The sequence below is a fragment of the Oryx dammah genome, unplaced genomic scaffold, assembly GCF_014754425.2.
Source record: "Oryx dammah isolate SB20612 unplaced genomic scaffold, SCBI_Odam_1.1 HiC_scaffold_18, whole genome shotgun sequence".
In the NCBI taxonomy this organism is placed as follows: Eukaryota; Metazoa; Chordata; class Mammalia; order Artiodactyla; family Bovidae; genus Oryx; species Oryx dammah.
In genome coordinates this window covers 101,096,357-101,120,509 of record NW_024070202.1, presented here as the reverse complement: position 1 = coordinate 101,120,509, position 24,153 = coordinate 101,096,357, and the positions used below count along the sequence as shown (strand labels likewise).

General features: G+C 43.2%; 1 protein-coding gene across 1 annotated transcript in view; it reads left to right on the top strand.

Annotated features, from left to right (window-relative positions):
- Positions 1–24,153, top strand: part of DGKI (diacylglycerol kinase iota) — a 344,361-nt gene that overhangs the window by 294,899 nt on the left and 25,309 nt on the right. Inside the window, exons 28-29 of the mRNA XM_040259956.1 lie at positions 16,337–16,374; positions 20,400–20,520. Of these exons, the coding sequence (XP_040115890.1) occupies positions 16,337–16,374; positions 20,400–20,520 (159 nt within the window). The remainder of the gene's footprint in view (positions 1–16,336; positions 16,375–20,399; positions 20,521–24,153) is intronic.

The following is a 24,153-nucleotide window of genomic DNA, read 5'->3' as shown; positions in this document are numbered from 1 at the left end:
GATTACTGTGATATTGAATGATTTGCCTTGGAAACGAACAGAGATCATTCTGTCATTTTTGAGATTGCATCCAAGTACTGCCTTTCAGACTCTTCTGTTGACCATGATGGCTACTCCATTTCTTCTGAGAGATTCCTGCCACCAATAGTAGATATAATGGTCATCTGAGTTAAATTCACCCATTCCAGTCCATTTTAGTTCACTGATTCCTAGAATGTTGACATTCACTCTTGCCATCTCTTGTTTGACCACTTCCAATTTGCCTTGATTCATGGACCTGACATTCCAGGTTCCAATGCAATGTTGCTGTTTACAGCATTCGACCTTGCTTCTATCACCAGTCACATCCACAGCCAGCTATTGTTTTTGCTTTGGCTCCAATCCTTCATTCTTTCTGGAGTTATTCCTCCACTGACCTCCAGTAGCATATTCCTCCACTGACCTCCACTGACCTACTGACCTGGGGAGTTCCTCTTTCAGTATCCTATCATTTTGCCTTTTCATACTGTTCATGGAGTTCTCAAGGCAAGAATACTGAAGTGGTTTGCCATTCCCTTCTCCAGTGGACCACAATCTGTCAGACCTCTCCACCATGACCCACCTGTCTTGGGTTGCCCCGCAGGCATGCCTTGGTTTCATTGAGTTAGACAAGGCTGTGGTCCTAGTGTGATTAGATTAACTAGATTTTTGTGAGTATGGTTTCAGTGTGTCTGCCCTCTGATGCCCTCTTGCAACATCTATCATCTTACTTGGGTTTGTCTTACCTTGTGCGTGGGGTGTCTCTTCACGGCTGCTCCAGCAAAGGGCAGCCACTGCTCCTTACCTTGGATGAGGGGTATCTCCTCCCACCACCCTTCCTGACCTTCAACGTGGGATGGCTCCTCTAGGCCCTCCTGCGCCTGCACAGCCACCACTCCCACTCCTTGGATGTGGGGTTGCCCCTCCCGGCCGCCTGCTCCCAGTCGCTGCCCTGGCCTCGGATGTGGGGTGGCTCCTCCTGACCACCGCCCCCTGCCTCACACACGGGGTATCTCCTCCCGGCCATCGCCCCCAACCTTGGACGTGGGTAGCTCCTCTCAGAGCTTTTTCTGTCTTTAGAATATGTGAATCCCTAAGAAGGATGAAGGTTTAATTTTCACTTCCTTTCTTAGAAGCTGAACAGTAAAATCTGCTCTTTAAAAAAGATCATTGAAGTTCAACTCATATACTAAAGCCTATTCTATTTTGTATCTTACCTGTAGAGCAAGCATTAGAACTAATCAAGAACTTTATCATTCTTGTCTCTAAGGTGTGATCTTGCTTCATCAACTTAGCATAATACTTAAAGATAAAGCTTATTTTTCATTCCTCTGAAATAAAATGTTTGATTTTTCTATGCTTCCAATTCACAGCTGTCCACGTACACATATCAGCATATGACAGATATGTGTGTGTGTGTGTGTGTGTGTGTGTGTGTGTGTGCGCGCTTAGTCATGTTTGACTCTTTACGACTCCATGAACTGTAGCCACAGTCCCCTCTGTCCATGGGATTTTCCAGGCAAGAATACTGGAGTGAGTTGCCACTTCCAGGGATCTGGGAGATCTTCCCTAGCCAGGGATCGAACCCATGTCTCCTTCATTGGCAGGTGGATTCTTTACCACTGAGCCACCTGGGAAACCCACATGCTGATATGGGAGGAGTCAAAATTCATGCTTTTATTATAAGCTAATTCCAGCTATAAAGTTTTTTGTCTGTCTTCACATTTACAAGTAAGGACAGACTCTAAAAGTTTTATCTGTTAGAAAAATGGTGTCGTTTCTGATTCTTTGTGGCTCTATGGACTGAAGCCCTCCAGGCTTCTCTGTCCTTGGGATTCTCCATGCAAGAATACTGGAGTGGGTTGCCATTTCCTCCTTCAGGGGATTCTCCTGACCCAGGGATCAAGCCCGTGTCTCCTCTGGCTCCCGCAATGCAGGTGGATTCTTTACCATAATGTTACACTTCTGTTAGACGTGCATTTCACTGATGTGTGTCCCTGAAAGTGACTTTTGCTGTGTCAACTCCTCCTTGGCTTTATTTTGTTACAGAGAGGGGTGTTTGGGCTAAACCCAGTCTTCCTGTCAGTCACAAAGGTCTTCATCTGACAGAGTGGTCAGCATGCTGCTAGGCGATGATAAGGAACTCAGCGGACATCCTGGTGACTGGATGACCTGTAGACTTCTCATCTGTTTGAGCTCAAGAGCACAATCATTCATTCTTGGATCCTGGCCTTAAACGCCACTTCCCATAGAGTCTTGATGTTTGGTTAAAACTAATAACCATTCGTCACTTTCAAGCCCCGTCAGATCTGCTGTGGCTATCGGTGAATGATATATGAGAGCACTTTTCCAACCTAAGTTTCTTTTAGAGGTCCTGAAGGACACTGCTAAAATACATCGCATGCGTTTAAGGAGACCCGTCACAGGAGGAAGGCAGCCTGACGTTGAGGGAAAGAATGAAGCCCAAGCCCCAGAGCTGTCACCCAAGATCCTCGGGGAAAGTTGTCAGGACTGTGGCCAGCAGCCCTTCTTCTCCTGGGCACCTTCCTCTCATCTGTGAGGCAAACAGCGACCTTGTTTCTTAGATCTATTTCTCCGGCCCTCTCAGGATGATGCTTCATCATCCAAATGCCAGGAAAGAAAAAAATCAACAAAGTTCGTCAATCTAAATTAAATTCTCTCAACATTCTAGGGATGAAGGACTTTTGGAAAATACTAGAACTTCCTTTTTAATCTCTGACATTCCAAAAGCAGTTTGCCATGCACTAAGTATTTTAATATGTATGACTTTATCCACACGATAAGGAGAAAGAGTGTTATTGTATTCTACAATTATTTAGGGTTCATGAATTCAGTGAGTTGTAATCAGATTAAAACCCTTGACTAATAGGAAAAATCCTCACTGTGGATGGAGGCTTAATATTTATTGAACAAAAATAGTTGAGAGGATTCTATAATCTTGATGCTAAAGATGAATTTATATTTTTCTAGTTTTATGGGAATAATTGGATATTACTTTCAAAGAGGGCACTACAAAAAAAAAAGTGTGTTGACCCACTTCATACAAAAATGACATTAATCTGTCATCACTAGAGAAAACATTAATTTTGAGCTGTACAGACTGTTAAGAAGGAATTTTCAAGAACTTCTCTGGCCCCCAGTAACTGTCAGTGCATATTCACAGTTGGTGGAAAGTAACATATTGTGACTCTGAAAGAGTATGAACCCAGTTGGCCCTTTAACCTGTGAACTTTTCTCTAACCCCATACCCAAAGCAAATTAATTAATGTGTGACATTTGTTTTAACAAGGAACTAAGCCCTGGAGAAGGGCATGGCAGCCCACTCCAGTATTTTTGCCTGGAGAATCCCATGGACAGCTACAGTTCACGGGGTCACAAAGCGTTAGACATAATTGAGTAACTAACACAAGGCTTACAACCAGTGTTCTAGAAAGTAACATGTGTTGTTGCTTAGTGTAAGGCTCTGATTTGACCCATATATAAATGTTTCTGGTTTATTGAGATACTTATAATGCTGTTTCACTGCATCTGGTAAGCACCATGATATAATTTTAAAAGATACAGAAATACTTTCAGCTCCAAAATCAACTGCCATGTGTAGCCGGGGCAGTAAAGTAGGCTTTATTCTATCCCTTGGAACATCTCCCTTGACCCACAGTTTGAAGAGTGTTGAAATGATAGCCAGGTAAATCACCAGACCAAGTGGCTAGTAAGCATTACATATATTTCCTGTACTATAGAGTTTTCATTAAGAGGTGGCATATGGATAAAGCAAAGAGGGAAAAAACTAAAAACACCATCTCTGTGCTTGTGGCTTAATTGCAGAGATGAGGCTTAAACACAAAAAACAACCAGAAAACAGTTTTACAAGAGATAAACAAATAGGATGTTTGGGAAAGACATCTGGTTCCTTCAGGTTTATGGTTAATTCCAGTGATCTGTAAGAGAAATGGAACTGACTGTGAACAGAGCACATACTGGTCCTCTGGCAGCAAGGTGCACATACTCTGCCAGAGGGAATGCTGGATGGGGGGGGGGGGGGGGGGGGCTGTTTGTTTTTCTGCAAACAGGAGACGTCTTCCATGCTAATAGCAGCTTCAGAAAGATTGCTGCAGCAGATGGAAAGAACCCATATACAGTCATGCATTCAGTTAGCAGGGACTAATTGAATTTGAGGATTAACTCTGTCATTAGAGAGACACAAAACTTATTTATGTCTCCATCTATGGTTGCACATGCTAAAAGGAATTTGGCACAGGTGGTAGGTGAGTCTTAGACCACTGTAGCTTTGAATGGCCTTTACATTAACCACTGATGGGTTCATCCCAACGAAGAAGAGGTGATAACGGAATATGTGAAATGTGTGCTCTGTACCCCACACTCTCTATTTCAGCAGTGGAGGAGACACCAGTAGGCAGAATACAAGGAATATAAGCCTCAAGATCTATGAGTGTTTGCCTGACTGGAGAAGAGAAAGAGGAGGCGCAGTCTTCTCTCACATTCGATGATTGAAGAGAGCGCCCCTTGTGTGGTTGTTGTACTACAGTCGCTCAGTCGTATCCAACTCTTTGCAGCCCCATGGACTGCAGCACATCAGGCTTCCCTGTACGTCACTGTCACCAGGAATTTGTTCAAACTCATGTCCATTCAGTCAGTGATGCCATCCAACCGTCTCATCTTCTGTCTCCCTCATTTCCTCCTGCCCTTAATCATTCCCAGCATCAGAGTCTTTTCCAGTGAGTTGGCTCTTTGCATCAGGTGCCCAGACTATTGGAGCTTCGGGGTTAGTACTTCTAATGAATATTCAGGGTTGATTTCCTTTAGGATTGCTTGGTTTGATCTCCTTGCTCTTGCCTTAGGGACTCTCAAGAGTCTTCTCCAGCATCACAGTTCGAAAGTATTAGTTCTTTGGCACTCTGCCTTCTTTATGGTCCAACTCTCTCATCCATACATGATGATGGCTACAGGAAAAGCCATCAGTTCAGTTCATCACTCTGTTGTGTCCAACTCTTTGCAACCCCATGGACTGTAGCACACCAGGCTTCCCTGTCCATCACCAACTCCCAAAATTTACTCAAACTCACATCCATTGAGTCAGTTATGCCATTCAACTATCTCATCCTCTGTCGTCCCCTTCTCCTCCCACCTTCAATCTTTCCCAGCATCAGGGTCTTTTCAAATGGGGCAGCTCTTTGCATCAGGTGGCCAAAGTGTGGGAGGTTCAGCTTCAGTATCGGTCCTTCCAATGAATATTCAGGGCCAATTTCATTTAGGATGGACTGGTTGGATCTCCTTGCAGCCCAAGGGACTCTCAAGAGTCTTCTCCAACACCACAGTTCAAAAGCATCAATTCTTCCCTGCTCCGCTTTCTTTATAGTCCAGCTCTCACATCCATTCATGACTACTGGAAAAACCATAGCCTTGACTAGGTGGAACTTTGTTGACAAAGTAGTGTCTCTGCTTTTTAATATGCTGTCTAGATGGGTCATAACTTTCCTTCCAAGGAGTGTCTTTTAATTTCACTGCTGCAGTCAACATCTGCAGTGATTTTGGAGCCCAAAAAATTAAAGTCAGCCACTGTTTCCCCTGTTCCCCATCTATTTGCCATGAAGTGATGGGACCAGATGCCATGACCTTAGTTTTCTGATGTTGAGTTTTGAGCTAACTTTTTCACTCTCCTCTTTCAATCTAATCAAAAGACTCTTTATTTCTTCTTCACTTTCTGCCACAAGTGTGGTGTCATCTGCATATCTAAGGTCATTGATATTTCTCCTAGCAATCTTGATTTCAGCTTATGCTTCATCCAGTCCAGCATTTCTCATGATGTACTCTACATAGAAGTTAAATAAGCAGGGTGACAATATACAGCCTTGACGTACTCCTTTTCCTATTTGGAAACCAGTCTGTTGTTCTATGTCCAGTTCTAACTGTTGCTTCCTGACCTGCATACAGGTTTCTCAAGAGGCAGGTCAGGTGGTCTGGTATTCCCATCTCTTTCAGAATTTTCCACAGTTTATTGGGATCCACACAGTCAAGGGCTTTAGTGTAGTCAATAAAACAGAAATAGATGTTTTTCTGGAACTCTCTTGCTTTTTCCATGATCCAGCGGATGTTGGCAATTTGATCTCTGGTTCCTCTGCCTTTTCTAAAACCAGCTTGAACATCTGGAAGTTCACGGTTCACATATTGCTGAAGCCTGGCTTGGAGAATTTTGAGCATTACTTTCCTAGCATGTGAGATGAGTGCAATTGTGCGGTAGTTGGAGCATTCTTTGGCATTGCCTTCCTTTGGGATTGGAATGAAAGCTGACCTTCTCCAGTCCTGTGGCCACTGCTGAGTTTTCCAAATTTGCGGCATATTGAGTGCAGCACTTTCACAGCATCATCTTTCAGGATTTGAAATAGCCCAACTGGAATTCCATCACCCCCACTAGCTTTGTTCGTAGTGATGCTTTCTAAGGCCCACTTGACTTCACATTCCAGGATGTCTGGCTCTAGGTGAGTGATCACACCATCATGATTATCTGGGTCTTGAAGATCTTTTTTGTACAGTTCTTCTGTGTATTCTTGCCATCTCTTCTTAATATGTTCTGCTTCTGTTAGGTCCATATCATTTCTGTCCTTTATTGAGCCCATCTTTGCATGAAACATTCCCTTGGTATCTCTAATTTTCTTGAAAAGATATATCATCTTTCCCATTCTACTGTTTTCCTCTATTTCTTGCATTGATCACTGAGGAAGGCTTTCTTATCTCACCTCACTATTCTTTGGAACTCTGCATTCAGATGGGTATATCTTTCCTTTTCCCCTTTGCTTTTGGCTTCTCTTCTTTTCACAGCTATTTTTAAGGCCTCCTCAGCCATCCATTTTGCTTTTTTGCATTTCTTTTTCTTGGGGATGGTCTTGATTTCTGTCCCCTGTACGGTGTCACAAACCTCCTTCCATAGTTCATCACACACTCTATCAGGTCTAGTCCGTTACATCTATTTCTCACTTCCACTGTATAATCATAAGGAATTTGATTTAGGTAATACCTGAATGGTCTAGTGGTTTTCCCTGCTTTCTTCAATTTAAGTCTGTATTTGGCAACAAGGAATTCATGACCTGAGCCATAGTCAGCTCTGTTCAACTTAGCATCTTCAGCATTACTGGTTGGGGCATAGGCTTGGATTACCATGATATTGAATGGTTTGCCTTGGAAACAAACAGAGATCATTCTGTCATTTTTGAGATTGATTCTGTGTACTGCATTTCAGACTCTTTTGTTGACTATGATGGCTACTCCATTTCTTCTAAGGGATTCTTGCCCACAGTAGTAGATATAATGGTGAAAGTGAAAGTGAAGTCGCTCAGTCGTGTCCAGCTCTTTGCGACACCATGGACTGTAGCCTACCACACTCCTCTGTCCATGGGATTTTCCAGGCAAGAATACTGGAGTGGGTTGCCATTTCCTTCTCCAGAGGATCTTCCTGACCCAGGGATCGAACCCAGGTCTCCCACACTGTAGGTAGACGCTTTACCGTCTGAGCCACTAGGGAAGTCAGATATAATAGTCATCTGAGTTAAATTCACCCATTCCAGTCCCTTTTAGTTCGCTGATTCCTAGAATGTTGACATTCACTCTTGCCATCTCCTGTTTGACCACTTCCAATTTGCCTTGATTCATGGACCTCACATTCCAGGTTCCTATGCAATATTGCCCTTTACAGCATCGGACCTTGCTGCTATCACCAGTCACATCCACAACTGGGTGGTATTTTTGGTTTGGCTCCATCCCTTCATTCTTTCTGGAGTTATTTCTCCACTGATCTCCAGTAGCATATTGGGCACCTACTGACCTGGGGAGTTCATCTTTCAGTGTCCTATCTTTTTGCCTTTTCATACTGTTCATGGGGATCTCAAGGCAAGAATACAAAGTGGTTTGCCATTCCCTTCTCCAGTGGACCACAGTTTGTCAGAACTCTCCATCATGACCCATCTGTCTTGGGGCTCTACACGGCATGGCTCATAGTTTCATTGAGTTAGTCTAGGCTGTGGTCCATGTGATCAGATTGGGTCATTTTCTGTGATTGTGGTTTTCAGTCTGTCTGCCCTCTGATGGAGAAGGATAAGAGGCTTATGGAAGCTTCCTGATGGGAGAGACTGATTGAGGGGGAAACTGGGTCTTGTTCTGATGGGCGGGGCCAGGCTCAGTAAATCTTCAATCCAGTTTTCTGTTGATGGGAGGGGCTCTGTTCCCTCCCTGTTATTTGACCTGAGGCCCAACTATGGTGGAGGTAATGAAAATAACGCGACCTCCTTCAGAAGGTCCCATGCACACCCTGCTGCCCTCAGTGCCCCCAACCCTGCAGCAGGCCACCACGACCCACACCTCCACCAGAGACTCCTGGACACTCCCTGGCAAGTCTGGGTCAGTCTCTTGTGGGGTCCCTGCTCCTTTCTCCTGGGTCCTGGTGCACACAAGGTTCTGTTTGTGCCCTCCAAGAGCCTATTTCCCAGTCCTGGGTAAGTTCTGGCAGCTCTGTGGTGGGGTTAATGGAACCTCGTCCAAGAGGGCTTATGCCAATACCCAGGCCTGCTGCACCCAGAGCCCCTGGCCCTGTGGCAGTCCACTGCTGACCCGTGCCTCCACAGGAGACGCTCAGACACAGTTCTGTCCTCAGTCTCTGTGGGGTCTCTGGGTCCTGCTGCACATAAGGTGTCTTTGAGCCCTCTGAGCATCCCTGGCGGGAACGGGGTTTGATTCTAAATGCAAATCCGCCCTCCTACCGTCTTGCTGGGGCTTCTCCTTTGCCCTGGACGTGGGGTATCTCCTCACAGCCACCACTCCTGACCTTGGAAAAGCCATAGCTTTGAGTATACAGACCTTAGTCAGCAAAGTGATGTCTCTGCTTTTTAATACCTTACATAGAATTCCTAATTCAACTCAACCAGGATTTGCTATCTGCAGAGTCTTCTACTTGCCTTTCCTCTTCCTACTCCAAAAACCTGGTCCTTCAGATAAGTAGTTCTCAGCCTTTTTTATTTATCTGCTGAGATGCTTAATGTAAAACAGATGACATTGTATCTGTCACACAAGTGTTCTTGGGCATCTCCCAACACTGACTGAAGGTCAGCACCAACCCCTTGACTCCAAGCACATCATGACGCAGTGTACGACGTGACAGATCGTATTTTTCCTCAAACAGCATTGTCTCCCATCCCACACATTCTTCTTACAACATGTCTTTGACTATTTTTTCATTGAGCTATGGGGTTTGTGTCTCCTTTCCTTGAATATGGACAAACTTAAGACTGAAGCAGGGCACACGTGATGCTGTGGTGGGGTCCAAGGCAAGGTGACTTCTGCTGGGCTCCCTTGGAGTGGTTGCTTTTGAAACACAGCCATCATTTCCAGAGGAAGCCCAGGCAGCCCATGGACGTCCACACAAGAGGAGTCAGAGCTCCCAGGTGAAGCCAGCTCCTACTTTGCACTCATGTGTGTGATCATCTTGAAAGTGTATCTTTGCGCTCTCAGTGAATCTGCCCCAGCTGAGGCCAGATCGAGCAGAAACAACAATTTCTGCTTAACCCAGCCCAAGCTGCAGCTTTTGAAAAAATAAATAATTGTCGTGTTTTAAGTCACTATGTTTTGGAATGTTTTGCTATGCAAGAATAGGGAACTGATACAGATTTGTGTGTCATTAGAAGAATAATCTTAAATTTGTTCTAATATATTATTAAGAACCCTTAGTGTTTTGGCTATTACTGTTAACTTGGCAACATATGTTATTATCAATTGTCAAAACTTCCTTGAGGCCTCAGTTAACATGCAGAGGTCTTTAGCAATATCTAATTCCTCTTTTCTTTCACCTTATCTTGGGATTGTTCAGTAAGAGTATGTAAAATAATATTAATTAATATTAATAATATTAATAATAATTACAGTATTTTCATGAGCGGCTTCCTCCTTTATGTCTGGTTAGCATAATTCAGCATAGTTATCCATACCATGACGTGTGTGTTAGGTTACCTTTGCTATTTTTGATGCTTATTTTAAATTCCATTTTGGGGAGCTGAGCCTTCACAGTTTGTTGCTGATGTACCAGGGTTTGCTGTTCACGAAGCAGAGAAATTGGACAGAATGCCGCTGATAAGGAAAATACAGGAAAAGCTATGCAGAAATATGGATCTCAGAGAAGTAAGCTCTCAGGCATCTGGCAGTGCAGCCTCTGTGGGGCTGAGCAACACTAAGAAAGGAAAAGTGTGAAGACACCTGTTGTGATCAGATCAAGGGAACTGTGAACCTGACGTTCGTCAGAGGGGGGCTGGTTCTTCAGTGTCTGCTTTGGTGTAAGAAGGGTTGGAGCCTGAAGCCATAAAATGACTTCACTTTCTGTCTGATGCATCTATGAAGCTTTCGCGTGAGGTTGTTTTAATTTCTGCCACCCTGCTCCCAGTTACAGAAAAAACAGAAGGTGGGAGGAACTCTGACCTCAGATTCAGAGATAATAAAAGAAAATGTTTTTTTAAAAATAAAAATAAAAGAAACTAGCATCCTTCTGTCTCTCTCAGCTGGATTGCTAACTACCTGTGTGACCTTGGAGAGTTACTCCTCAAGCACCATTTTCCTCCTCTATTAAATGCAAGGGTTAGACTAAGGCTACATAGAGCTTTGGAATGTGGAATATGACTCCTGACACATTATTTTATGTTCTGATTCTTGCTTTGTAAATATTTAGGAGTAAAATGTATGCAGAACTTGGAAAAGTCAGATGTATATTTATGAATCTCAATGAATTGGCTGATTTTTACCCCCTAGGCCTCCAGAAGCCATTTTTGTTCAAGAGTTTTTGTTGTTACTTTTAATCTTTTTCTTCCATGATTAAAATAAAAGATTTAAATAGCCACAATCATTAGCAAGTGACAGTCAGAAACAGAACATTAATTTTAAAACTGAAAAATAACATGAAAGGTTAAAATTTTTAAATAGACACAAGTGCTCAGAGTTGTGACTCTGTTTATAGTTATTTTAGTTGATTTATTGAGATTTACAAGCACTGTGGCTTTGCCAAGTTCTGTACACTTTTTTTTGCGAATATTTTTGTTGCAAAGCAAACTTTGCGACCTTAAACTATCCCTTTGGAATTAGTCACATGCTATGTTCTAGAACTGTAATTGACTTGAGTCTCACCTTCTCATTTCACAACTAAGAAGTGACTCATTTCTGTGTAATGGTGTTAACATCAGTATTCCATGGTGTTCTACACAGAAAACCACAGTGGTCACGGTCACTGTTCCTTGAGCTTACTTGCAAGGCAGAGTCTCAAAAGAACTGATTTTATCTTCATTTTCCTAATGAGAGACCTGAAGCTTGGTGAAACTAACTTGCCCAAGATTATAGCTAGTTAATGATGTGCGGGTGTACTAAGTCACTTCAGTCGTGTCTGACTCTTTGGAACGCTATAGACTCTAGCCCGCCAGGCTCACAAGCCTTAAACTCAGGCAATATGATTCTAAACTCAGTTAAAATATATCCCTTCCTAATTTGGATTTCTTGCCAAAATATCAGTTTCTGGGGAGGATGGAGTTTATTTTGTACAGTTAGCTTGGAACAAGGCCTGGCCTGGCAGAAGAAGCAGGTGGGCCAGCCCGTGGCCCACAGACTATTTTCTCCCATCATGATGGGAGGGAGTGACTTTTTTCCTTCTGTGCACAGATGTCTAAGGATGTCTGGGCTCTGGGAATCCAGGACAAAGAAAGAGAGGCTCTAAGAGGAAGACACTTGACTCCTTCCTGGTAGCCCTGCCTTTTCCATTCCAGCTTTCTGTCTCAGGATGTTTACTGTTTAGCAGTTGATCAGGAGGCACAGTGCTGAAGGAAAAATAAGTCATTTCTTATAAGCTAATGATTCAACTTCTAAACTCTCTGAAAATGACAAGCTTTTCAGTCCTCTACCCCCTTACTTTCCTGTCTGACTATATAAGTTTATGTGATTTAATTGTCCAGGAAACTTAGTAGTCATCTACTCAATAACCCTTGTATCCCACTGGCCATTTAACTTCCCTTGTTCTTTTGAATTTGGGAGCATTGTTTACTCTATATGAAGGAGTTTTGGAAAAGGCCAGAAGGCAGGCTCTGAGCTGAAGAAATAATAAAAAAAAATAATGCTGTAATCATAACAATTCATTATTTGTTTTTAAGCTTGATCTTTCAGAAGGTTATTATCTGGAGTTGAATACTAATGGATTCAAGCTCTGTTTATGCAAAGGAAATCTTAAACAACAGTGTTCAGGAGGGAAGGACATTAATCAGCAGAGAAGAGGGCCTTGTGCCTAATAATGTTTGCATAATAGCTACCCTTGAGTGTATTGCTTGACTTAAAAATAAATATTCATGTTTTCCATCTCCAGTACAATTGGAAATTATTTGTGGTTATGATTCTTTTATATGCTCTTCTGTCTGTTCAGGGGGACTTTAAATTGGGAAGCTAGGAAACCAAAAGACATAAATAAAGATGTTGTGAGTGGAGTGAGGTAGCAATGGAAAGCTGCCATGATGGGGGCACATGAGCTGAGAGCAGGTCGCAACTCTGTTCTCAGGAAGGGAGGGGCTGAATCAAACTGGCAGGTGTCAGGACATTTATGTGATTCTCTGATTTACTTTCACCTCCTCCTTAGCTTCTCAATACTCACAGGATAAAAATGTAGGTCCCTTCTCTGGACAAAGAGGTGCTCACCGGAGTGGTCCCACTGGAACTTCACAGTCGCGATGTGTGACAACCCAGCCTCAGGTGTGATCATGCAGACCTCCTCCCAGGGCCCTTCGACAGTCTGTTAACTTCCAAGTCCTCATTTGTATCTTCCCTTCATCTTTTAAGGATTTCCCAAATGTGTTTGCTAATTAAACCACTGATGGTGGAAGAGTTGGCTTAACTTCACCTCCTGCAGCAATCCTTTGAACTCGGCAGGTAGCCAGTGAGGTTCCCCCCAGCCTCTCATTTATCTGCTCACTCATGATCAGTACTCTTCCAATAGTATTTATCCTGGAGAATTTTATCATCCTGACTTACTGCTTATATGCACCAAACGTTATTCACTGGTGCTTTAAGTTAGAGAATTCTACTTTTCTCTCTCCTTTATTCTTTCTTTTTTATATTTCTTTTAAGTGTCTGGGAAGTGTTTCAATGTGGTCTTGAAAATGCAGGCTCTATATTGTTAGGAACGTCTGTGTGTCATTTTCAAGGCTTTTCACGAACTGCCTTCTCAGGCAGTTACCCTAACCTTCATTCTCCCCTAAATGGATATAGAAGATCCTGTAGCATAAAAGCCCAAACTGAGTCATTCGCCCACACCTGCAATTGCTTGTACTTGCCCCTGCCTCCCTCTCCCTGTCCTCTGATGCAGAGTTGACATCTTGGGAAAGCTCCACCGTTTCGCTGGCTCCTGCAGCCTGGCGTCACCTCTGATGAGGGCCATATGAACAGCAATATGCCCGATTGACTTCACACACCAATTCACTCTTCTTGCTAGGCTCCTTCTGAAGTGTGTGTATGTGTTTTTCATGTACTTAGCTGTAGTCACAGAAGTACTATAATCTATCCCTTCTGTCAATATAACTTATCCTATTTATAAAGTGCTTATTTGGCTTCATCTTTACTACAGAGAAGTGACCAGGACAGCTGTTAATCTTACTTTAGATAAGAAAGTTGATTTTAAAAGTTTGAATTCTTAAGGCTGAGCGCTGAAGAATTGATGCTTTCAAATTGTGGTGCTGGTGAACTCTTGAGAGTCCCTTGGGCTGCAAGGAGATCAAACCAGTCAATCCTAAAAGAAATCAACCCTGAGTACTCATTGGAAGGACTGATGATAAGGCTGAAGCTCCAATACTTTGGCCACCTGATGTGAAGAGCGGACTCATTAGAAAAGACCGTGAGGGTGGGAAAGATTGAGGACAGGAGTAGAAGGGGCTGGTAGAGGATGAGATGGTTGGATGGCATCACCATCTCAATGGACGTGAGTTTGAGCAAACTCTGGGAGATAGTGAAGGACAGGGAAGCCTGGTGTGCTACAGTCCATGGGGTTGCAGAGTCAGACATGACTTAGCGACTGAACAACAAGTAAAGTGCAGAGATCGGAATTAGACTCCAGTTAAGGACTATTTCCTTTCATTTTCCTTAGGCCCCACAGAGCCTGGAGAGCTACTACAGGGTAAACTCCCAGAGGGCACAGGACAGAGCCTGGGATGGTCACAGGGACCTGCATTGTGGGGTGATTGAGCTACACAGTCTCTGTGCCCTGAGAGAGTCATTTCCCTCTGAATGTCAGTGTCCCATCTGTAAAAGGAAGAATGAGACACGTTTCTTAGGTTCTTTTGACATACACCATTTTATTAATTCCCTTTCTGTTATTTTTTAGAGACATGTATTTGTTTACTTGTCTGTGCCAGGTCGTAGCTGCAGCATGCAGGATCTTTAATTACGGCACGAGAACTCTTAGCTGTGACCCGTGGGGTCTAGTTTTCTGACCAGGGATAGAACCCCACCTCCCCTGCATTAGGAGTGCAGAGTATTAGCCACTGGACCATTAGAAAGTCCCCTTTTCTGTTATTTTTATCTCCATTGCCTTTCACTCCTTTCCTCTTTGCTCTCTTTTCTGTCTGGAGAAGGAAATGACAACCCACTCCAGTATTCTTACCTGGAGAATCCCATGGACAGAGGCGCCTGATGGGCTGTAGTCCATGGGGTCACAAAGAGTTGGACACGACTGAGCAACTAGCCCTCTTTTCTATCGTTTCAACAACTGATCGGTACACACTGACCATGTACAAAGAGCATTATTGCGCCTGGAGCCATAGTCCCAGCTTAAACAGCTTGTTATGGAAAAGAAACATTCTTCCCTCTCTTTCCTATTCTTCCTTTCTCACCCTTCTTCCTTCATTCTTCCTTCCATGCTCAAGCAGCCATCATCATTTCCTAGGGTTTCCAAGACTTCTGCTTCAGTCAGAGGGAAGGCACTCGGCCCTGGGCTTCTGAACAAGTTGAACTTGTCTGTGGTTCTTTGCCTCTGATCACCCAGGGCCCGTAAGTGCACATGATGAAAGCTTCACGGGCTTTGTTCAGTGATAGTCAAGGGCACCATGTTCTTTGATATTGCATTTTTGGCCAACTGTATACGAGAGACTCCAAAATAAGAGTAAAATGATACTTTGAAAAATAAACTTCAAACCTTCTGATTTTGAGGGGAGTGACTTTAAAACTTTAAAATGATCTTTTTCTTGAGCAGTTTTAAAATATAGGTGTTTTTCTAAAGGGACCATTTTTGACCTAATACAACTGTCCCCTTTAGGAATCATAACCACCATTAGACAGTCATATATTCTTTTCCTCTTTTATTAGTTATATTTTTTTCATTTTTCTTCTGCACCCCACATGACATGCACAGGTACTTAGATTATTTTCCCCTCAGCTAAGTAGAAGGAAATGGCAGCCCACTCCAGTATTCTTGCCTGGAGAGTCCCATGAACAGAAGAGCCTGGCAGATAACAGTCCATGGGGTCGCAAGAGTCGGACACAACTTAGTGACTAAATCACCACCACCACCACCAAGTAGCCTTACAATTAGTTTAATTAAACTTTCAGAGTTCTTTCTATAAGAATCACCAATGAATTTTATGCTAAATGTATGATTACTTTCTTTAGAACATAATTAAAATATGTGTTTCTTCTTTATTGTCTCTAATCCTTCTTTCCATAGCAGTAGGTATTTATTTATAATTATAGAACACAAAATTGCTAATAATTTTTGAACCCCCAAAGGACAAAGTAGAAGGAATTAGAAAGAAGGGAGCAGAAACAGTACTAATGATCAGGTACTCTGCATCAGTGGATGAGATAAGATTTATATGATTTAATAAACCCTTTCAAAGAGCTGATATAATTGAGACTTGCTGGTTTACAGATGTGGAAACTGAGGCTCAAAGGGATTAAATAACTTGCCTAGTATTCCACCTCCTGTAAGGGTCAGAGCTAAGATTGGAATCCAGTATGTGTGACTCTACATTTCATGTTCACTTTTCTGTACCAGGGCTGGAGGGGGTTCCTGTCGGCTCTAGAATGATGTACAAGATGAATGCTCAGGGAGGGAAGGGCTGAACAGAAGGCCTCAGTCTGTCCCACGTTTCAACCTTTGGCATGCTTCTCCTCCCCTGATCCCCACCCCTAATGTAGACTGTGTCTCCCAAACATGGATCCAGCCCTTTGTAACATTTTCATGAGAGGGTCTTCTACTAATGGGACGTCTCTCTTTTGTCTTTCACAGCAATTTTGCAGGCAGTAATAGCTGGTGATCTTATGAAGGTAAGATATCTTCCTACCAGAACTTTTGGTGATTCTTTAAGAACTCTAAATCAGCATAATTTCTCACCAAATTTTCATGATCCCATTTATCATTTCCCATCCCCCTGGTGCTAGCTGGGTAGAAGGCAGAAGGATGTTCTTTTTGAGAATTGAGCAGAGAGGGTGAGAGGAGTCCTTGTAGCATCGCCATGTCTCCAAACAGCAAAGGGTCTGTGCAAAGGCACATGCTGGCTGTCTGCCTTGACTGGTTACAGCTGATGCGTGTCCCCAGGAGACAGTGCCCCGGGTTCCTGCTATCTGGAACTAATGTTTGAAGTTTAAAGATTTCTTTCAGCCCAAGTCTTTAAAGGAATGCATCTGGACAATACCCAGAAATACTTTCTTTAAGCAAGGGACAACATCATGCAACATTATTGCCGTTTTTAACTCTGGGGATCACAGTTAATCAGAAGATACTCTGATCTGCCTTGAATATTGTGATTTGTGCTCATGTTTTTCGGAGAATTTAGTTCAGAGGAAACTGCTGCCTCCTGAGTGAATGCAAATTATGAAGTCAGACTGTCTAGGTTCAGATCTTGGCTCTGCCTTTGACTATATATGAGACTTTGTATAATTACCTAATTGTCTCTGGGCCTCCATTTCTTCATCTGTAAAACAGAATCACATTGCTCTTCTCTTTGCTTTACTGTGAGGATTGAATATAAAATTCATGTAAAGCTCTTAAGATTGTTCCTATAACTTCATAGAAGGGACTCTTCCAAGATAGCTATTTTGGTAATACAGTGTTCATCTGTGTTCCTTTGATAGTTAAACATAGCAGGGAGACAAATATTTGTTATAAAGTATAATATAGTCCATGAATACCCAGAAAGCTATATTTGGTCCCAAGTTATTTTCAGGTGTCAGGACTTAAGACTGCCTGGGTATCCCTGTATACGCTATAATGGCATTGATCTGCTCTGTATTATCAGCAACTTTCCCAGGCAGAGGCTCCAACTAACTCAAGTTCAGCGCTATCCCAGATTGAGAACCCAGAAGCCTTAAAAGAAAGTTAAGAAGCACTAGCTCAGTTGATAAAGAATCCACCTGCAATGCAGGAGACCCCGCTTCAATTCCTGGGTCGGAAAGTTCCGCTGGAGGAGGGATAGGCTACCTACTCCAGTATTCTTGGGCTTCCCTAATGACGCAGCTAGTAAAAAAGTCCACCTGCAATGCAGGAGACCTGGGTTCGATCCCTGGGTTGGGAAGATCCCCTGGAGAAGGGAAAGGATGCCCATTCTTGTATTCTGGCCTGGAAAATCCGATCTATGGACTGTATAGTCCTTGGGGTCGCAAAGAGTCGGACACGACTGAGCAACTTTCACATACACATAAGCTCTTGTGTACAAGTTCTTTGGAAGCACATCTGTTGAATAAACTGAGAAACCTCAGAGCTACATTGTTAACAGGTTACTAGCAGAAAACAAGTGCTGAGAAGGTTGTCAGCATCTTGTTAAACTGTCATCTTCAGACACACATCCCTGGGCATGGTGCCCGTGCCATGACCAGATCACAGTGTCACTAGGAATTGTTAGCCACAAGAGGAAAGTGCTCTCTAAGCAGCATATATACCTGAATTCAATGCCGTTTCCAGGCAGTAAATTAAACCAAATATTATCCTCTATTCCCTGAAAAGCCTTTTTGGATTCTGTGAGCAAGAGGCATGAGTTCAGACCTGACCCCTGCTCTTGGAGAGTTTCTAAGCCAGAAAATTTTGCAAAATGTTGCTGTACCTTTGAAACCACTTCATTTTGTTTTGTATATACTTTTAGTCTAGGCAACAGATTTTCCAGGGCCCTGGGTGTGTTACTGCACTTCTTTGGTACTTCACAGAGAATTATGTGAGAGAAGGGAAATCACTATATTCGGCTGGTTGCCTTATTTCATTCTCTGTTATAATTCTTTCCTAGATGACTGAGGAATGACTCGGTAACATCTGATTTACTGAGAGGTGAAATATAAAGCCTGAGGGTTTTTTCTTTTTCACTTTTTTCTTTCTTTTCCTTCCCAAGTACTTTCCCCTCCTTTTCTTTATCTTCTTCCATTTCTCTGTCCCATGCAGAAAGTACTATAAATATTAAATACTCAACTGGGTGTGTGTGTCATGAGTGTGAGGAAGGAGGGGAGAAAGGGAGAGTTGAAGGGGGAAGCAAGGTCCAAGCACACCAGTGAACTGAGAATAGACCCTGGGTCAGCCCTGCATACAGGATGTCACGAGTAGCTCCTATCCACCGGGCTGCACAACATACCCATGGACTAACCTAATGGCCACCGTCTCTATGAACACCACAGCAATGCAAAACCAAGGCAGCTGATGGATTGGGTCTCTGCTACTCTGTGAGCCCAGATCCTTTGTGGATCTTCCCACAAAGAATGGATGTGTCATTGTGAGACAGTACAGTGGAACAGAATGGGATTCTTAGATTGTCGTGGAAAACAGTTAGCTACTTCTTCCTGTTCCTTTGCGTCTCAGTTTAGGCGTGAAAACTCTGTATGTCCCTTGCGCACGCTCAGTCGCTTCAGTCATGTCTGACTCTTCGCATCCCTATGGACTGTAGCCTGCCAGGCTCCTCTGTCTGTGGGGATTCTTCGGGCAAGAATACTGCAGTGGGTTGCCATTTCTTCCTCTAGGGAATCTTCCAAACCCAGGGACTGAACCCACATCACTTATGGGCAGGTTCTTTACCACTAGTGCCACCTGGGAAACCCCATGTTCCTTACTTCCCGTCAACTGCTCCGTTTTGATCAGTTTCCTAGGAAGTCTTCCGTGGTTTTTTCCATCCCCTACTTTATCTTTTCCTAGTGCCCTGTGCTATCCTCCTCGGTGTCGTCTTCATCTCTGTGCAATTCTTTAAAAATCTCTCCCTCCCATGGACAGTGAGGTCTTGGAGGCTTAGAGGTCAGAGGTCAAGTTGTATTCATGTTAGTTTCCCTGGCATCTGGCACATGGCTAATCTATAGCTGTATTTGAGTGAACGTATGAACTATCAGTTTATTCTCTTTGACCTTAGGAGTTTTTTTGTTGTTGTTGTTGTTTTTATAATGCTATGCCATCTAACTTCTTGGTGGTAGACACGTTCCTTTTGCTTATTACATGCTGGATTAGTTGATTCTTATTTATTCCAAAGCTACATTTTAGAAGCTCCAGTAAGGCCCTTGTTCTGATTATTGCAGTTTAGAGAACAGAGATCCATTTTCACTTACATTACAGTTCGGTAATGTGCAGTATTTCACAAACTTAAGACTGTGTCCTCATTTAGCGCCTAATTCTCAGGCTGCAAAATCTGTTTTCCCCCCAGTCTTTTAGAAGTCTTTTAGGTTTCTACTACTACATTCTCTGGACCCTTTTGGTTCTCATCCCATGGATCATCTCAAGCCTTGTTGGGTGGTATGTGTTGGATGATAAATAGAAGGCAGGCAGAGTGCAGATGTGGATGAAGGAGGGAGCCAGACACGGCTGTGCATGTGTCTGCTGTATGCCTGTGCGTGTGATCTCATGTGGGGAAGGGACAAGCAGCTTCTGTACTCAGTAGCTGGGCTCATTAGAGAGGGCAGAAAAAATTAAAGGGCACAGGGTGCGTTGCTACCAGACATCAAGCTCTTCCTGCCTATACACTTAATTGTTCTTTAATTCAAGAACACTCAGCCTGCATAGGGAAGCTTTCATTCTCCTCTCTTTCATTCTTTCCGTGCCCAGAAAAGAAAAGGACAAAAAAACCAGAGAGGGAACAAGTAATTTAGCATGCTTCCATTCCCTTAGGCTGTTCAGTGCCCACTTACCCTCTCCGGAATTTGCGGAGACACTGTCCATCTATTTGAGTGATAACATAACCCAGGAATGTTACTTCATCTCTTTGGCTTTTCCCTGTGTCCTCTGAGGCTGGAGACTTTTGTGGTTTGCTACATTACTTTTATTTTATCACCAGCTAGCTGCTTTCCTTGTTCCGGACTCTGTCTGAGTTGCTTTTCCTATGTCTCTTTTTCAGCTAATAGAAAGCTATAAAAACGGAGGCAGCCTGCTAATTCAGGGACCAGACCACTGTTCACTCCTTCATTACGCAGCTAAAACCGGCAACGGGGAGATTGTGAAATATATCCTTGACCACGGTGAGTAGGCATAGCAAACCAGGAATCAATTATCCATGAAACAGACTGCATTTTCAAAGTTGACTTTTATCCAGGCTGTCCTCAGAATGGCGGAGAGACCCTTGAGCTTTCGCTGACTCTCCTTGCTTGTATGATGGAGCCAGGATTCCAGACCCCTGGCACAGGTCACCTTAACCAAGCACCTTTATCTTTACCTTAACCATCTTAACCTTAACAGAAATCATTTCCATATCAAGGCCTTTGCAGGGTATTTGGGGGCTGATTACTTATAAAATGAAAGATAAAATTGAATGTAGACTTGGCATCATGTACTGTTTGGGGAAGGGCTCTTATGTTTTGGAAAGTTAACTAGTTGGGACCAGGTACCTAATCCATGTTTATAGCTGATCATTCTGAGGAGTAATGTACATATTTATTTCCATCTTTCTAGTTTCCCTTTTTTTTTCTATTTGAATCTCATTCACCTTTTCAACTCAAGTCACCTTTTATTCTCTTCAAAAATATCTGGTACTGCCATGTCTCCCGTGGCAGGCCATGTTCACCCACTGGACAGCCTCGTAACGGGGTTTGTAATCTGGTGTTAGATGATGACCTCAGCATCTACCTCTAATAGCCCTTTAGAGACACAGACATGTCAGAGGAGTATCAAATCTTGACCATACTTTCTGCTTCCCATGCTTATAGTGTTTCTAGGACTGAAAAATAGCATAGAAGCGGGCAAACTCTCCCTGGCTTGGCTGTTTTTGAGGAATCTCTGGCTCTGCTGAATTCAGGCATATAGAGATCCTAAAAGATTTTCTGTGAGCCCTAGCACTGAGCCGATGGCCTACCCTCATGGTACCCACATTTCGGCTGTAAATAGTAAGCATTTTAGTACACAATCACATTCCCTTTAGTACACAGTCACATTCCCTTTTTTAAAAAACTGAAGTATAGTTGATTTACAGGGTGTCAGTTTCAGCTGTACAGCAAAGTGATTCAGTTAAAGACACGTATGTTCAATTGCTCAGTCTTGTCCAACTCTTTGCAACCCTATGGACTGTAGCCCTCAGGGCTCCTCTCTCCATGGGATTTTCCTGGCAAGAATGCTGGAGTGGGTTGCCATTTCCTCCTCCAGGGGATCCTCCCAACCCAGGAATTGAACCCATGTCTCCCATGTCTCCTGCATGGCAGGCGAATTCTTTACTGCTGAGCCACTGAGGAGTTATACATATATTTAGTCTTTTCCAGATTCTTTTCCCATTACAGATTATAAGATAGTGAATATAGTTCCCTGTGCTATAATATAGTTCCTTGCTATTTATTTTCTATACAGTCAGGTGTATCTGTTAATTCCAAACTCCCAATTTATCCCTCCCCTTCCTTTTTCCCTTTGGTAACCATAAATTTGTTTTCTATGTATGAATTTACATTCTTTTTTATTCCTCTTTTTATTCAGTTCAGCAAACATGTCTTATTCTATTTACTCATTCATTCATTCATCGAATATTTGTGGGGTACTTCACAGGAACTATCTGTCATAAACGGACACACACACAAATAAAACATAGTCTCTGTTATCAAGCAATTGCAGGATAAAAAATATAATCATATGCATCGTTAATCTGAAAGCAATTGTATGTAGGACTCTTAAGTCCTACTGTAAAGTCACAAAGAGATAACTAACAGAGCTGCCATTTCTCAAGCACTGGTTGTATGCCACATGCTTAGAATGAACACATCCTATCATTTAATCTTTACAAGGACCTTGTAAAGGATTAGACTCTCAGTCCCATTAAACTCGCCTTGCTTTTGTCTTCAATACGTTCTCACCATGGAGAGTTTGCCTGAACCCTTGGCCTGAATTATGGCAGAAAGAGTGGTTTAGGAAAATGAAAGGGTATTCAAGTAGGATGGTCACCATTAGAGGCTCTACCCTCCCCTCCTCCCACCCCACCCCCCACCCCCCGCCCCAGTAGGCTAGATTGGATTGTCCCCAGCCTGTCTGCCCCAGAAAGCCTAGATCTATTCCTGGTGCTGTGTCAGGGGTGTGTATATTCTGTCTCCCACCCCCCATTCAGCCTCCAGCAGTTAAAGCATGCCTCTTTAAAAAATGACTTGAATAAACAATGGTGGCATAAATTCTACTTGCCTTTTGCACACACACACACACACTATGGGTGTTTTCCTGTACTGACCCAAAAGCTGGTGACAGGCAGAACCAAATATTAGAACCCAGCCCCACAGATAGTGCATAAAGGTCACAAAGCTTCCATAGTTATTTTTCTCTTAATAGAAAAGATCTCAGAATTTCCCCTGGACAAAATGAAGGTGAGCTTTAGATATATGCCCTCACCTTGTTTGCTTTTTAGCTCAGGTTCAGGTTCTCCTGGTGGCTGTCATCTTGATCATTCTCAATTCTTCCCTCCTGGTTTGGCTTTTACCCACAAAGTTGGGTGCTTGCCCTCACACCTAAATCTGCTCGATACCCAAGTACCTCGCTAGGGTTTGTGAGACACCGGCTCTCTATTAGAGTGATGAGACCTCTTAAAAATTCTCTCTCCTCCCCGCTCTACCTCTCCTGAAGAACAGGAATTCCCCTCCCTGGTTCTGGGATCCTTTCTCCATCAGTGATCTGCTGGTATCTCACTTGGTCTTACCTGTCAGGCTGCAGGGAACTGCAGTTTTGACTGAGTCTGTATTTAAGATGGATGCTCACTTGTTCGGGGCTGTCAGCTGGGGTGGCTGGGACACCTGGACTTTCATCCCAGGCGTTTTCACAGCACGACGATCCCCAGGTTTCAGGAGGGTGAGGATGGAAGCTTCCAGACATTCAGAGGCTGGGCTGGAGAAGTCTGCCTCATCTCTGTGGCATTCTGTCAGCTAAAACGGGTCATGGAGGCAGCCCTAGCTCCAGGGCTGGAGAAATAGACCTCTCTGCTCCATAATTAATGGACGTGTTTAATCTGCCCCTTCCCTTACTCTGCGTCTTCTTCAGCTGAAAATGGTGATCTTCTCAATATCCTGAACTACTGACTCACTTGGAATTCCCTGGTACTCAGCTTTTATATTTTCCCTTGGTATAGGGTCCTAAGCTAGGGCTTCAAGATTTAGCAAATAAAAATATAAGACATGATAACATTTTTTTAGCATAAGTATGTCCCATGCAATAGTGGGAACATGCTTACACTAAAAACCAGAAATCCTCTTTTCAGCTGAGTTTCCCCAGGGGCTTGAATGAGGAGACTTGAGATGGTATTACTCTAACACTGTGGATTTTCACAACCCCCACCACCCACTTCTCTTTCCACTGCCTTAAATAAGATGGCCCCTGTAACTCGGGCTCCCAGGGCTTGGAGTTTCTAACCAAACCGTAGATCAGCGCACATGCTTTTCCTGCCATGAAATCCAACTGGCACATCTCAGTGCTTGCATCAAAGCCTGACATTCCAACACCGGACTCCTTTCTCTTGGATCCCAAGAGTGAATTGTGCAGTATAGAGTGAGAGATTTTGCAAAGAGTGAGTCGTGCAGGAAGAATTTGTTAGTAACTTGGGGAAAGGAGAAGCATTTTTCTCATTTTTTGGTTAACTTTTGTGAATTAGTCACTTTAATATTTACACTAAGGAGAAAACACGATATTCTTATAATCAC